This window comes from Emydura macquarii, unplaced genomic scaffold (assembly GCF_026122565.2).
Source record: "Emydura macquarii macquarii isolate MOO-44397 ecotype Brisbane River unplaced genomic scaffold, CSIRO-AGI_Emac_v2 contig_1390, whole genome shotgun sequence".
In the NCBI taxonomy this organism is placed as follows: Eukaryota; Metazoa; Chordata; order Testudines; family Chelidae; genus Emydura; species Emydura macquarii.
Genome location: NW_027131527.1, coordinates 14,295,557 through 14,307,900, shown reverse-complemented (window position 1 = coordinate 14,307,900; position 12,344 = coordinate 14,295,557). Strand labels below are relative to the sequence as shown.

The 12,344-nt window shown below is 42.6% G+C and overlaps 2 protein-coding genes across 8 annotated transcripts in view; one reads left to right on the top strand and one right to left on the bottom strand.

The window, feature by feature from the left end:
• The first annotated feature begins 5,875 nt into the window (after window positions 1–5,875).
• The window catches only part of PALD1 (phosphatase domain containing paladin 1), a 166,002-nt gene continuing 159,533 nt past the window's right edge, over window positions 5,876–12,344 (top strand). For 2 of the 4 annotated variants that reach the window (XM_067552679.1, XM_067552684.1), the window contains exon 1: window positions 7,827–7,941. In XM_067552679.1, the coding sequence (XP_067408780.1) occupies window positions 7,928–7,941 (14 nt within the window). In that variant the 5' untranslated portion in view covers window positions 7,827–7,927. Of the gene's footprint in view, window positions 5,924–7,248; window positions 7,299–7,801; window positions 7,942–12,344 lie in introns of those variants that run through there. The other 2 variants (XM_067552681.1, XM_067552680.1) reach the window with 2 other exon arrangements.
• On the bottom strand, window positions 6,349–8,256 carry LOC137156080 (uncharacterized). 4 transcript variants are annotated; one of them, XR_010920663.1, is made up of 4 exons: window positions 8,135–8,202; window positions 7,597–7,831; window positions 7,152–7,226; window positions 6,349–6,542 (listed from the first exon to the last, which is right to left on the bottom strand). XR_010920663.1 is itself a non-coding variant. In XM_067552686.1 (4 exons), the coding sequence occupies exons 1-4, from the start codon at window positions 8,173–8,175 to the stop codon at window positions 6,438–6,440; spliced, it is 612 nt and encodes a 203-aa protein (XP_067408787.1). In that variant the 5' UTR covers window positions 8,176–8,256; the 3' UTR covers window positions 6,349–6,437. The 4 variants fall into 4 exon arrangements, 3 of the variants coding, with proteins under 3 accessions (XP_067408787.1, XP_067408788.1, XP_067408786.1); XM_067552686.1 differs by having other exon boundaries at window positions 7,979–8,256; XM_067552687.1 differs by having other exon boundaries at window positions 8,106–8,256.

Here is a 12,344-nt window from a genome sequence, read left to right as displayed (position 1 = left end):
AATCTCCTTTATAATATACTGTATGCTCAGTTTGTTTCTTCATCTCCCTACTTTTTTATTATTAAAAGTATTTATTACGTTCTGCACTGCTGAACTATTTCATTCTTATCTAACCATGCAATGTAAATCTAAGATGATACAACAGGTGTGACTCACATAGCTACTGTATAGCACTGCCACTGTTCTATGATACTGAATTTTGTCTACTGGTAAAAGATAGCATCAGGCAATGTTCAGTAGAGCTGGGCAAAGCTAGAGGGGAAAAACTTCCTAACAATTTTTGTAAAAGTTCCAATTTTTTCCACAGAATTTTGAAATGTCAAACTTTTGTCAAAATTCAAAAAACATCTGACCGTTCACATGTCTTCTGCTTTTCTCCTTCTCCACCCTCCCTCCAAATCTCAAAATGCTGTCAAAGGTTTGAAACTGGAAACATGTAAGGTAGCTCTGCTCCCTAGGATTTTCCCTAGAAAGTTACCCAGCTGAAAATCATTGGAGGATTACCTAGGAAAATTCGTTAATGATTTTCAATCTCCTGGGTATCTCTTCAGAGAGAAAAGGACAGAAAAGTAGTGGAATCTTTCTGCAAGTCTTGTTCACGCAGGCTGTAAACCTCCCCCATATTTCCATACAAACACTTAAGTTTCCAGAGGGAGAAATGAATGCTCAGTGGCTGAAGATGATAAATCAATGGAGACGGGGCAGCAGACACCTAACAAGGGTAAGCAAAGCAGGTTAACATTGAGGGGTTATATTCCAATGGGTTACGGATGGGGACTTCCTAAAGAACTACAAATGGGTTAAAGCAAAGTGCAGTTTTTTTTAGGGATGTGATAGATTTAGCTTTTGTTTGGGAGCGAAACAAAGAAATAGGAGAAGTATGGGATGGCACCTATTCATGTACGTAATGACCATTGAGGATGATGGTCTGGAGATAATCTAATCACCCCATGGTTGAAAGGAGAGTGGCAGGATGCGGACTGCAAATCCGTTCGGATTTCTATGGTGAATGGTGTCTGGCAGGGGCCCAGATCCACATTCTCTCAGGAGGAAACAACCACAAAGGACACCAGAGCTTAAGTGAGAAGGGCATTACAGTCAGGCTTTTTCCGAGGCACTCTCCCGCTTGCAGAGTTTATTCAGCAACCCAGGGATGTGGATTGGAACGTTTTGAGCGGTCCTGCAGGGAGCTTTGATAAATCTGTGAGGACCAGAGACATCATAGGAGCCAGCATGGCACTGGAGAAAAAGGGATTGGAAAGCAAGGGCCTGATCCTGGGTGCCTCCATTTACCTTAATGGGCTTTGAATCAGGCCCGAAGTGCACCGCACTCTGGAGAGGTCTGTAGCAGAACTGATTCATCTGTGCATCTGATCCTCAAATAACTGCTCAGACACACCCTGATTTAAAAAGCATGCAGTGAAAGGCTTCATGGTCCATGGAGTTTCACATCAGTAACTATATGCAGTGTTGCTGTAGCCCTGTCAGTCCCAGAATATTAGAGAGACAAGGTGGGTGAGATAATATCTTTTATTAGACCAAAAGTTCTGTTCCTGAGAGAGACAAGTTTTCCAGCTATCCAGAGCTCTTCTTCAGGCCTGGGAAACTACTCAGTGTGTCCATCTTGTATTTAGCAGTGACACTGTGAGTACCTTTCCCAGATCTGAAGAAGAGCTTTGTGCAGCTAGAAAGCGTCTCTCTCATCCAATAAAATATATTACCTCAATCATCAAAAGTTGTCACACAAAAGCCTGCTGCTAATCCCAGTGATATGAACTGGCAAAAAAATACACAAACACATGAAAGACGGGGCAGCGTGCTGTTGGAGATTGCATATTTTGGATGAGACCTAAAACTAAGGCTGTGCAATATTCACTCTTATTTTTGCAAAAGATGTGCTAACCGATGTCCAAGTTAAATTTCAGTTTGGGCAGTCACATTCTGCCTACCTCCTATTCCCCCTGGAGTCTCAATCAGAAAAGTTCACATCCCTTCCTAAATTTGTTGTTTTGCATAGAGTTGCTCAGAGAGTTGGATTCATTTTAACCTTGAGAAAGGGATCCCTGTATACAATGCTTCAGAATCTTTCAGGATTAAATATGTCATATACATGTAATAATTAAATTTACTTTTGATTATAGATAAATACAGGGTGCGGGGAGGGAAATGCCATTCAAAAATAAATCTTGTGAGTTTCACTTCTTCTAGAGGATTTCTCGAGTTATTCTATGAAGTCTGCAATTTTCCTGCTAGCAGGCAGCAACTAAGAGAAATTAGAGGTCAGATCACTACCCACTTCCATGAAGAAACCGACAGGAGGGGACCAGAGGGCCAGGAAAACTCTGAAGGAATTTCCTGTAAAGCAGTCTCTCAAGAAGGAGGGGTTTGGGGAATGGGCAGGGGATAGTGCCTCCTAATACCATGGATCCTAAGGCTTCATAGGGAAATTGAAAGATTCTTCCCCTCCCCCCAGTCCAGGGAGAGAGGAGAGACAGATGTATGCATGACTCCTGTGTATATAAGATTGAACTGGGCCTGCTTCCACCAGCAGCATAACTCCTGCCGGAGCCATTCTGCTATTGAGGGGATACTGAGTAGCTGCTGAGGAAATGCAGAGGGAGGAAATGCTGCTACAAGCAATTTTCTTTTCGGTAATGATTCTCTCTTCATTCCCTGAGAGAGTATTACATGTTTTCCATAACCTGGTTATTAAGGTATTAGTTCAATAATTGGGTGTTTCTGTTGCACTTCTTGCTATTAATGCATGTACTCCTCTCTGCTGTACATTATTTATATTTCAGTAAAATAGATGATGTAAATGATCAACAGCATGCTTTAGAAAGGAACGGCTGCCCCAATCTCACAGTCAACTCCAGACAGGTGGACCCTTGTGCCAGTGACTTCATTTAGGACTCTGCATGGGGGCAAAGATCCATTAGAATAGACCCTTTACAGTACTGGGGTCTTTAACATCATATGAGGGAAAAGGCTGTGATACTGGCTGGATTGGGGGGGCCATTTATGATACTATTTAACATCAATATTTCCAAGTTACAATAATTCATATGAAATATGCCATGTCAGGTAACGTTAGAAAGGTTATAGTTTGCTAAGAATGATTATATTGATTATGTGTATGTGTCATATTTGTATTGGAAGTTATGGATATGTTTGATGTATCTGTATTTCAACTTGTGCTGTGTTTCTGGGCAACTCCCCAGACAGAATAGCAGCAGCAATAAACTGCTTAATGGCCCATTAAAGAAACTCACAGGTACAATGGGCCTGGGGAGAGAAGCTGGGGCTACACCCGATGAGTCACCAAGACTTACTCATGTGACCATGAACTCCATCTTATTTGTGGAAATTTCCACAAGCAGCATGGCAAAGGCCAAAGGACATAGAAGGCAGCTGCACCACATCCATTTTGTCTTCAGTCTTCACCTACCTCTGGATCAACCAACCAACTAATCTACAACTAAGCTATAAATCAAAGGTACTGAATGTACACCAGAGGAACTATACAAGCCTGCAAACTCCACAATTCTACTAAAAACTTGATATATATGGACTTTCAAATCATTTGTAAGTATCTGATTGCTTTAATCATTTAACATTTATCTTATAGTCTGTTTTTTTCCTTTTATTATAAACCTTTAGTTTTAGTTACTTAAAGGATTGGCCAGCAGTGTGATATTTTGGGTAAGATCCAAACTTTTATTGATCTGGTACTGTGACTGACCCTTTTGGGTCAGGAGAACATTTTTGGTAAAGAGCATAGAGTTTTAAATAACTTAACTCTTTACTAGACCTACTGGCTGATTGGAAGCCAAAGACTGAAATGCAGTAAAGGGGGCTGTGTATATTTTGGTTTAGCTTCTTGATAACCAGTGTGGGGAATCAAAAGTATTGTTTGTGGCTGATTGGGAAATCTGACTTCAGTGTCATCCACCAGTGCTGGGAGAATCTTCTCTCCTTTTGCAGCCTGCCCTGACCTTGGCATTTTCAGTAGCTACCCTAGGCATAGACAGGTCACAAAGGTATTAAAGGCATCTAGCAGAAATGAATAGGTAGAAAATCAAGACTTGCTATTCATATTTTGCATGTTGACGAGTTCCAGAGGGGTAGCCGTGTTAGTTTGTTTTCAGCAAAACAACGAGAGTTCTGTGGCACTTTAAAGGCTAACCCATTTATTTGGGCATAAGCTTTCGTGGTTTCTGCCCCTGAAAGCTTATGCCCAAATAAATTTGTTAGTTTTTAAGGTGCCACAGAACTCTCATTGTTTTAATCATATTTTGTTGTTTGCCTTTGTAATAACTAAACAGAGCAAGCCTATTTCCTTAATCCAAATTCACACTTTGGATGGTGCAGAATGGAAGAATATTGTAATATTTTAAAAGATTTGTGAAAGAACTCCAAGGCAGAGTACATACAGAGAACAAAAAAGTACTGGTATTAATGAAAATTAAACAGTATATACCTAATGAAGGACAAAAGAATGATTTTCCTTTTCCATAAATAATTTAAATAAAAACATTTTTGGTGCTTTTGTGCCAGGAACACTATTATATGGATTTTCCCTGACTACTTTCCTAGACATGTTCCATGTCAATGAACAGTATGAAAGCATGTACAGAAATAGCTGATAAAACTCTAAAATGAAACCCATAAAGCCAAATGTTTAGGTTTATGTTCCCTGACACACAGTCATTCATAGATTAGGAAATATTTTTATCAAGTTATAGATCTTAAGGTTTATATAAAAACAAAAGTTGATATTTTCTTAATAGAATTATTTTAAAAGAAACACTGCTTTCAAGCCTAGAAAACTGTTTTGTGCTACCTCAGTGATGCAAATCTGTCATAAGCCCATTTTAATTGATCAGTTAAACCAGGTTTGGGGCTGTCTGGTTCATTGGAGAAGTGCAAAGAAACCAGAGATTAGCCAATGTACTTTTTAAACCAACTTCTTTTTGTAAATATTACCTGTCAACATGACTGGAGGAGCAATAATCATCATCTTGGTATGTTTGCCTCCTGTAAGACCTTATATAAACTTATCAGATAGGAAAGATCTAATTAGTGTCAAAGCCCTATCCCTGTCAAAGCAGGGCTGTTAGTTTATCTTCAGTGCTTTGTCCAGTATAGCGTTAAGGGCCTCAACTGATGAGACTTCCTGCTGTTTTTTGGGGGGGACTATTCCACCATCTTATTCATCTTGCTGTTAAGAATTAGAGCCTAAATTTATCTTTGCTTATTTTCATCCCATTCCTTCTTGTTGTTTATAACCCTCAAATATACATAACACCTTTTCTCCCAGGAAGGCAAAACCACAAAGAATGATGCTCACAAGATATGTGCCAAACATAAACAGTCACTTTGCTTTTATCCCATCCCTGCACTTTGCTTGATTACATGTAGATTGTAAACTAATTTGAGAGGAGGGATGTTTTCTTTATATGTGTCTGTAAAGCAGCAAGCATATCTTTGGAATTTCATAAGTAAATATAATAAAATAATAGCACTTTTAAAAAGCAAACTATAGGCCTGATTCTTGCCTGGCCCTTCCAGGAGTGCACAATGGGGGCTGAGAGGGCGGTAAGGAACTTTCCCCTGTCACACAGTTTCTCTAAGGACCAGGCAGAATTACGTTACCTGTACACAGGAGAAAGCCAAGGGCTGTCTTCCTTTTCCTTCCCTGGGGTTACAGTGGCTCAACGGAGGAGGGGAGAAGCAGCCAAGAAGCAGGCCCATAGGTCCACCCTCATCCTAAATGCAAACCAGCACAGCTGCTGACCATGTGTATAATCTGCACCTCATAAAGGGATGTACTGGTAGAGAGGCTGCCTCCCCCTCAACATAACCAATTATTTTTCTCCATGGTCACACCGTTACACACAGAGCTGGCATCATGATTTTCAAGGTTAGTGAGGTAACTATTTAGGATTCAACTCAGACATAACCCACTCATTTTACACAATGTGTCTCAGTGTTCCCCAGCCTCCTGCTATGGAAGTGGAGTTCACCTGCTTGTTCTTTTCAAGCCCAGCAGTCAGTTTACATCAGTTCAAAGCAGTGTATGTCTTCAAGGCTATCTCTGGAAGGAAAAGGGCTAAAAACATACTTAAATAAAATAAAAAACAGATTAATCTTCATTGGGCCCAGTGGCTGCCTCTATTAATAAGGTACTGGTGCAAATCTCCCCCAGCTCATCAATGGAATTTGATGTCAAACTTTAGGCACCTAAGTTTGCAAATTGGACCCTGCTTATGAAATACCTCTGTTGCCCTCTGAAATTTTTAAATACTGAATTATTGGCAACAGTTTTATACTAACCATTTTCATCAATTTGTTTTCCCCTTCACATTTTCACCAGCCTGCTTATAAAAATAACAATACTGCATTTCTATAGCTCTTTTATTTTTAATTTGAGGATCTCAACTAATTCTCACCATAATTCTATGAGGCAGTAAGGAAAATACAGTGATCATGTCAGCACCAGTTAGTGTTCCTTGAAGGCCTCTGATCCAAGTACTGAGCATCTGCAAGCAAAAAAAGCGCAATAGATATGATTACAAAGGACACCAGGGAAATTCATCCCTATTCTGTGGCCTTTATTTAGTTAACTTCACAGGACACTTCAGGCTAAACACCCTGTAATAGAAAAATAAATCTTAAATCTTATTACTAACACCTTAGACTCCCAAAGGAAATAATAAACTAACAATGGTGAAAAGTTCCAGTGGGGTAGCCATTTTAGTCTGTATACTGCAAAAACAACAAGAGTTCTGTAGCACTTTAAAGACTAACAAATTTAATTTCTGCAGGCATAAGCTTTCCTGGGCTGATGAAGTGGGTTACAGCCCAGGAAAGCTTATGCCTGCAGAAATTCAATTTGTTAGTCTTTAAAGTGCTACAGGACTCTCCTTGTTTAAACTAACAATGTTTCACTGCTTAATTGTTTTTGCACTAGACTCATTTCAGAGGACGCAGGCAGGGGATCATGTGCACATTGTGATTGTCAAACAGTAGCCCAGTCTTACAATATTTGAACTGAAAATATTGTAGGGGGTTGTTTGATAAATCGCTTCTGCTGAAATAATAAAATGTCATAAGTAATACAATAAATGATTCTTAGTGAGAATACTCACAACACAATCACACCATCCCACGTGGAAACGTTTGCACAGATCATAACTTTGTGGTGCTTCTTCTTGTTTCTCTTTCTTTTAAACAAAACACAAACAGTAACGTTGGATCAAATATCAGCTGACCAGCTTGGTTCACTTGTTTCTGCTGTAAGTAATTCACACGCTCAGTGTGGCCAGGTAAGGGGGCGAGGGTGAAGATGGGCGGAGGAGGGGCTCGGCAGCGCTATCTGCCTAGGGTGACCATATTTCCCTAAACTGAAAACGGGGCGCTGGATCTTTGTCCCCTTTGCTCTTGCGGGAGGCTGCTCCATGCCCCCCTATAGCAGGAGCAAACGGGGGGGTGGGGGGGGACAAATGCCCAGTTTTGCCAAAAGTCATGACGTCCGGGACAGAGCTTAAACAGGGGACACTGACCCGGCCGAAACGGGACGTGCGGTGCGCTCACCCCGCGCCGCCGCCCAGGGCTGGGGCACAGCTGCTGCAGCGGTGTGTGTCGCCGGGGCAGGAAGACGACGCATGCTCCGGAGGCGCCGGTGCTGACGGGCCGGGCGTGTCTCTTGCCTTGTCTGTTCCCCACGGTGGCGCCCGTGTTGAGAGCTCGCCCAGGCAGGCGTTGGGTGTGTGTGTGGGTGTGAGGGCGCGGGCGCCCTGGGGTGGCTGCCAGCACGCCGGGTTTGTGCCTGGAAGAGACAAGAAAGTTGAGTCGCCGCAAACAAAGGCTGCTGCTCAGCGTGCCCGCCCGGCGCGCCCTGCCCCCGGCCCGGGGAGCGCGGGGGATGCCGCCGCCCCGGTGAGTAGCCCGCGCCTCGAGCCGCCTCGCATCCCACCGAGGGCCGGAGGGAGCCGCAGCCGCCCGGGGTTCGATGCACCAGCTTCCTAGAGTCCCGCAGAGGAGAGTGGGGCTTTGCCCGCCCTTGTCTGCTCCGCCGGGGCTAGTGCCTCTTTCTTCCTTGCCTCTGCGGCCCCCTGGAGGTTTCTCTCGCCGGCCCTGGGAGGAGGCAGGCAGGGCAGGGCTGAGCTGCATGGGGTATTTGTGGGAGGCTGGCTGGGTGGGAAGGGGGAGTTCTCATAGGCAGGACAGTCCACGCTGCAAACTTTCCTTTTCTCCAGCAAACCTCCCCCCTCCTCCCCCATTTGAGGAAGGTTCCTCTGTGTGCTCCTCCTATCGGGCAGTCTTTGGTATGCACTCTCTCTGCTCCAGCAGCTCGCATCCCTCTGGTGCCAGGGGTTCTCACACTTTTTTGCTGGGACCCCTTTGAAAATATTTCAGGCTGTGACGACCCCCCCAAAAGTGATGACCCCCCCATGCCATGCCACCTTTTACCAGCCTGTGCTGAGGCTGACAGTGCGTGACCCTCCCCATAATAATGTCGTGACCCCCTGAGGGGTCACGACCCCCAGTTTGAGAACCTCTGTTGGTCAGACACACTGAGTTGGTTGTCCTCTCTTTTGTCCCATCAAAAAGACAACTCAGTAGGGCCCTAGCTGGGTAATCATCTTCTTCCCCAAGGCAAATGGTGTCAGTCTTGCTCCTTTTACTCGTAATACCCATTTCACTAAATATAGTAATAGGAAAAATATTCCAAGCTTCTCTTTGGCATGTTTGATAAACCATCCAGGCCTATTTTGAAACTTTTGCAGCAGAGGGGAATGAATGTGATTAGTGGGGTTGGTATTTGTGTTGTGTTTTGAGCTACAAGCAGGGGCAACATTTTGCATTTAAGATCCTTCCTGAAAGAGTTAGCCTTTCACCAGTCCCCAATATTCTTCCTCCCCATCATGCTACCCAGTATACCCTGACTAGCATGGTAGTTCAAATTTTGGACCCCTTCATGTATTGGCTCCTCAAGGGATGGCAGTGATGGGTGGCAGCGTGTTTATAATGTGCACTACAGTCCACTAGGAACTGGACCGATACCAGGTTTAAAAACAAACAAAAAACAAACAACAAACAAATTTAATTTCTGCAGGCATAGGCTTTCGTGGGCTGCAACCCACTTCATCAGGTTTTTAAGGTGATCTTACTGTTCCTGCTGGTCACTTCCCACAGTTGGGTGGCATATATAGTATGCAACTAGCTGGGTCTGGTCAGTAACTGAAGGCAACCCAGAAACTTCTGACAGTGGCATGAGGTTTCATCTTATTCTTGGTTGAAGCAGGATGTAAAGTAATCAGACAGTCCCGTCCCTGCAACTAAAGCTAGCACAGCATCTTGTCATCTTGATATTATTACAACTTCCTCCTCTTTGGACTCCCATGTCACTCCCTTCCAGACCATACAAAATTCTGGTAAGATTCCAGCTAAGATTTTCTTCCTTGTCCATTGCTCTGACCACACTTCTCTCTTTTTTGATTTCCTCTGTTGGCTTCCCATTTTCCACTGTGTCACATTAAAGCTTTGTATCCTAAATTTATAAACCCCTTTAATATCTTAGGCCCAGATCCACAAAGGTATTTGGGCTCCTAGTTTCCATTGAAATCAATGTGTATCCCCCCACCCTCCCTGGTAGAAGCATCTGTGCCACCATCCAGAAAGGCAGGGCACCAGACATAATCTTTGATTCTGTATTCTGCATGTGTTTAAAGAGACTTTTATTAGGTGGTTAAAAATATACAAAATCCTTATATCAGATTTAAGGCTTGTTTTAAAACTCTGATATTGTTTTCTCTTTGATTAAAGAGGACCCAGTCTAAAATATTGTTGGTTTTGTTAATGTAATTCCACTCCATACTGAAAACAGTTCCACTGATGTAGTCATAGAATTATTGTACAATACATTTCCTGAAGAAAAATACCTATATAAATATATGAAGCATGCTTTATGGGAGATGGCATTACTTTAATTTTCCAGCAGGGGACTCTACAGGGCAAATGACATTCATAGAGATTATAACGGGAAAACAACAACTACTGAAGGCAACGGGGTGAATAGAATATTTTAAAATAAGATTACAAGTCAAAGTGTTATGTTTTACATTTATAAATTCCAAGTTTTAAGTGGTGTAACAAAAAAGTTTAGAAAAACACTGGCAAGGTGTATTCTATAATTTGTAAGTGAAGCAAGACTGGAAATATCATGCACTGTGCTTTAATAACAACTTCAATATTATGAATGAAGTGGTTGGTGTCTGAGTTGTTTTGATGTTGTGGAATCTTTTTCATTGGAGGCTTTTAAGAAACAAGTTAGACAACACCTGGTGGGGATGATCTAGTTATTACTTAGTCCTGCTTTAAGTGCAGGGGACTGGACAAGATGACCCATTGAGGTCCCTTCCAGTCCTACATGTCTATGATTCTATATCCTTAGGAATGCTAGGTGGCATAGTAATATAGCAGTGTGGTGGCTTAGTACCTCTGACCCTCAGACACAGACCTTAAAGGATTTAAATTCAGAATCTGAGAACACATGCATAGATGAATGTGGTCTTAGTCTAACCCCTTGTAGACACTTGTGAATGTTGTGGAACCATCACACCCTTTGTTGTGATTATTAATCTATTTAGGGGAAAGCCAGATCTGGAACGGCAATAGGAGGCTTTGCAGTTCAGGACTGAGGTATGTTAGCAGAGCTGTGTGGGCTCCTTGGAGCAGAATAGCAATGGTCCCACTGATAAGAACTGAGGTGCCCTGAAACTGCTGTCTAAGTGTGTGAAATTTTCTTGATGTCTACACCAGTCCTGACTCTAGCCAATGCTTATCAGTCCCTTACTTTCTATTGTAGTAATCTCAATAATCTTTCTAAAAATGAACTGAGAGCAATCAAGCAGTTCTCACCTCACAGCTGCCTGTGACTTCCTTGTAATTCACAATCTAGAAGCCTTATATTTCTCTGTAGACCGCTGTGCCTGGGCTGTTTTCATTGTACATTCTGGCTAATAGAATTGATGGGATTAATTGCCATACTTTCACAGAGAAATACATGTCCCTTGTGCAAAGGGCTAAATAGAAGAGTGGCAACTTCAGCCTTGAACACCTTGCTTCCTTCCTTTTCCTTCCTTCCTTCCTTCCTTTTTCTAAAAGAAATTCCATGAATAAGCAATCCCCCAACCACAAAACAATCTTACTGCTCTTGATGAAAAAATCAATGTTCACAGCACTGCAGGAGTCAAATGAATTTACAGCAGTCATGTGAATCTGGGATGGTTCATTGTTATGTAACAGTGAATATTTTGGAAAGTTCCTGAATGAATGTGATGCTATTACACTATCTTGTTGTGAAAGTGACAGCTTCATGCTAAGTCAAATGATGAAAAGCAGTGTAAGGAAACAGGGACATGTTGCCCTGAGGAGAAACCTCTTTGAATGAGACCAAATGTATTCTCTTGAAAGAGATACAGTCCTTTGCATCCTTGCTAGAGCCTACTTACACCCCAGCCTTGAGTTTTCATATTGCATCCTCTGTTACTCTTGTGTTGACTCCTTGTGGAACATATTAATTCAATTGTTCAAACAGCCAGAGGAATTGTTGAATGGCTCCCTCAGCTGCTACAAGCTTGGAATGCTGCTAGTTCCAGCTCCTGCTGGCCTTAGGAATGGAAGATTGGGAATTGAACCCAAATCTGCTGCATGACTGGCCATGCAGTGCACTAGAGGTTATGTACATGTAACTTATAGACAGCCATGCTTCTGAAATACTCAAACCCACACATATGTAGCATCATAGAGCTACTTGTGCTTCTCATGCTGCCTGCAGGGAATTATGATCCCTGATCTACTGACTACTGCTCAGTCTCCTTGCATGAGTCTTCTAAAAAGATGTACAAAATCCAGGGACAAGCTGCTCTTGTGGTCTTCAGAAATATACTGTGTTGTCTGCTTTCTATTCCTCTAAATTTGGTTTCCTCTTGATCACTCTCTCCTCTCTTGTTGAGGGATGGTATTGAGGATAAAGTGTTTCTGGGGTTACTGCAGTATTCAGAATAAACCATGGGAATAAGGAAGTAAGTGGCACCATTGCTCTTCACAGAGCACGGTGAATGTGCTGATGAATTCTTTGGCTGCTCTGTCCGAAGTGTGAGTGACAGTCCTGTCCACACGTAGGGCATTCCCACACACTAGCAGTGCTCTGAATCTGAGCAGCAGATTCTTTCCTTCTCTGACGCTGATCATCACAAAGCTTTATCCAGTCCATCTCGCTCCATCTACAAGCTGACTCTGCCAACCAGAGCAGCATTCTGTACTCTTTCCCCCAG

Excerpts from the sequence above, each read along its gene's own strand:
- LOC137156080 (XM_067552685.1), bottom strand. The coding sequence starts at position 8,175 with ATGCAGCTCAGCCCTGCCCTGCCTGCCTCCTCCCAGGGCCGGCGAGAG. Across the intron at positions 7,227-7,596 it reads GCCCTGGGCGGCGGCGCGGG|AAAGAGAAACAAGAAGAAGC; the intron begins GTGAGCGCACCG and ends TTTGTTTAAAAG. Across the intron at positions 6,543-7,151 it reads TGGGATGGTGTGATTGTGTT|ATGCTCAGTACTTGGATCAG; the intron begins GTGAGTATTCTC and ends TTTTGCTTGCAG.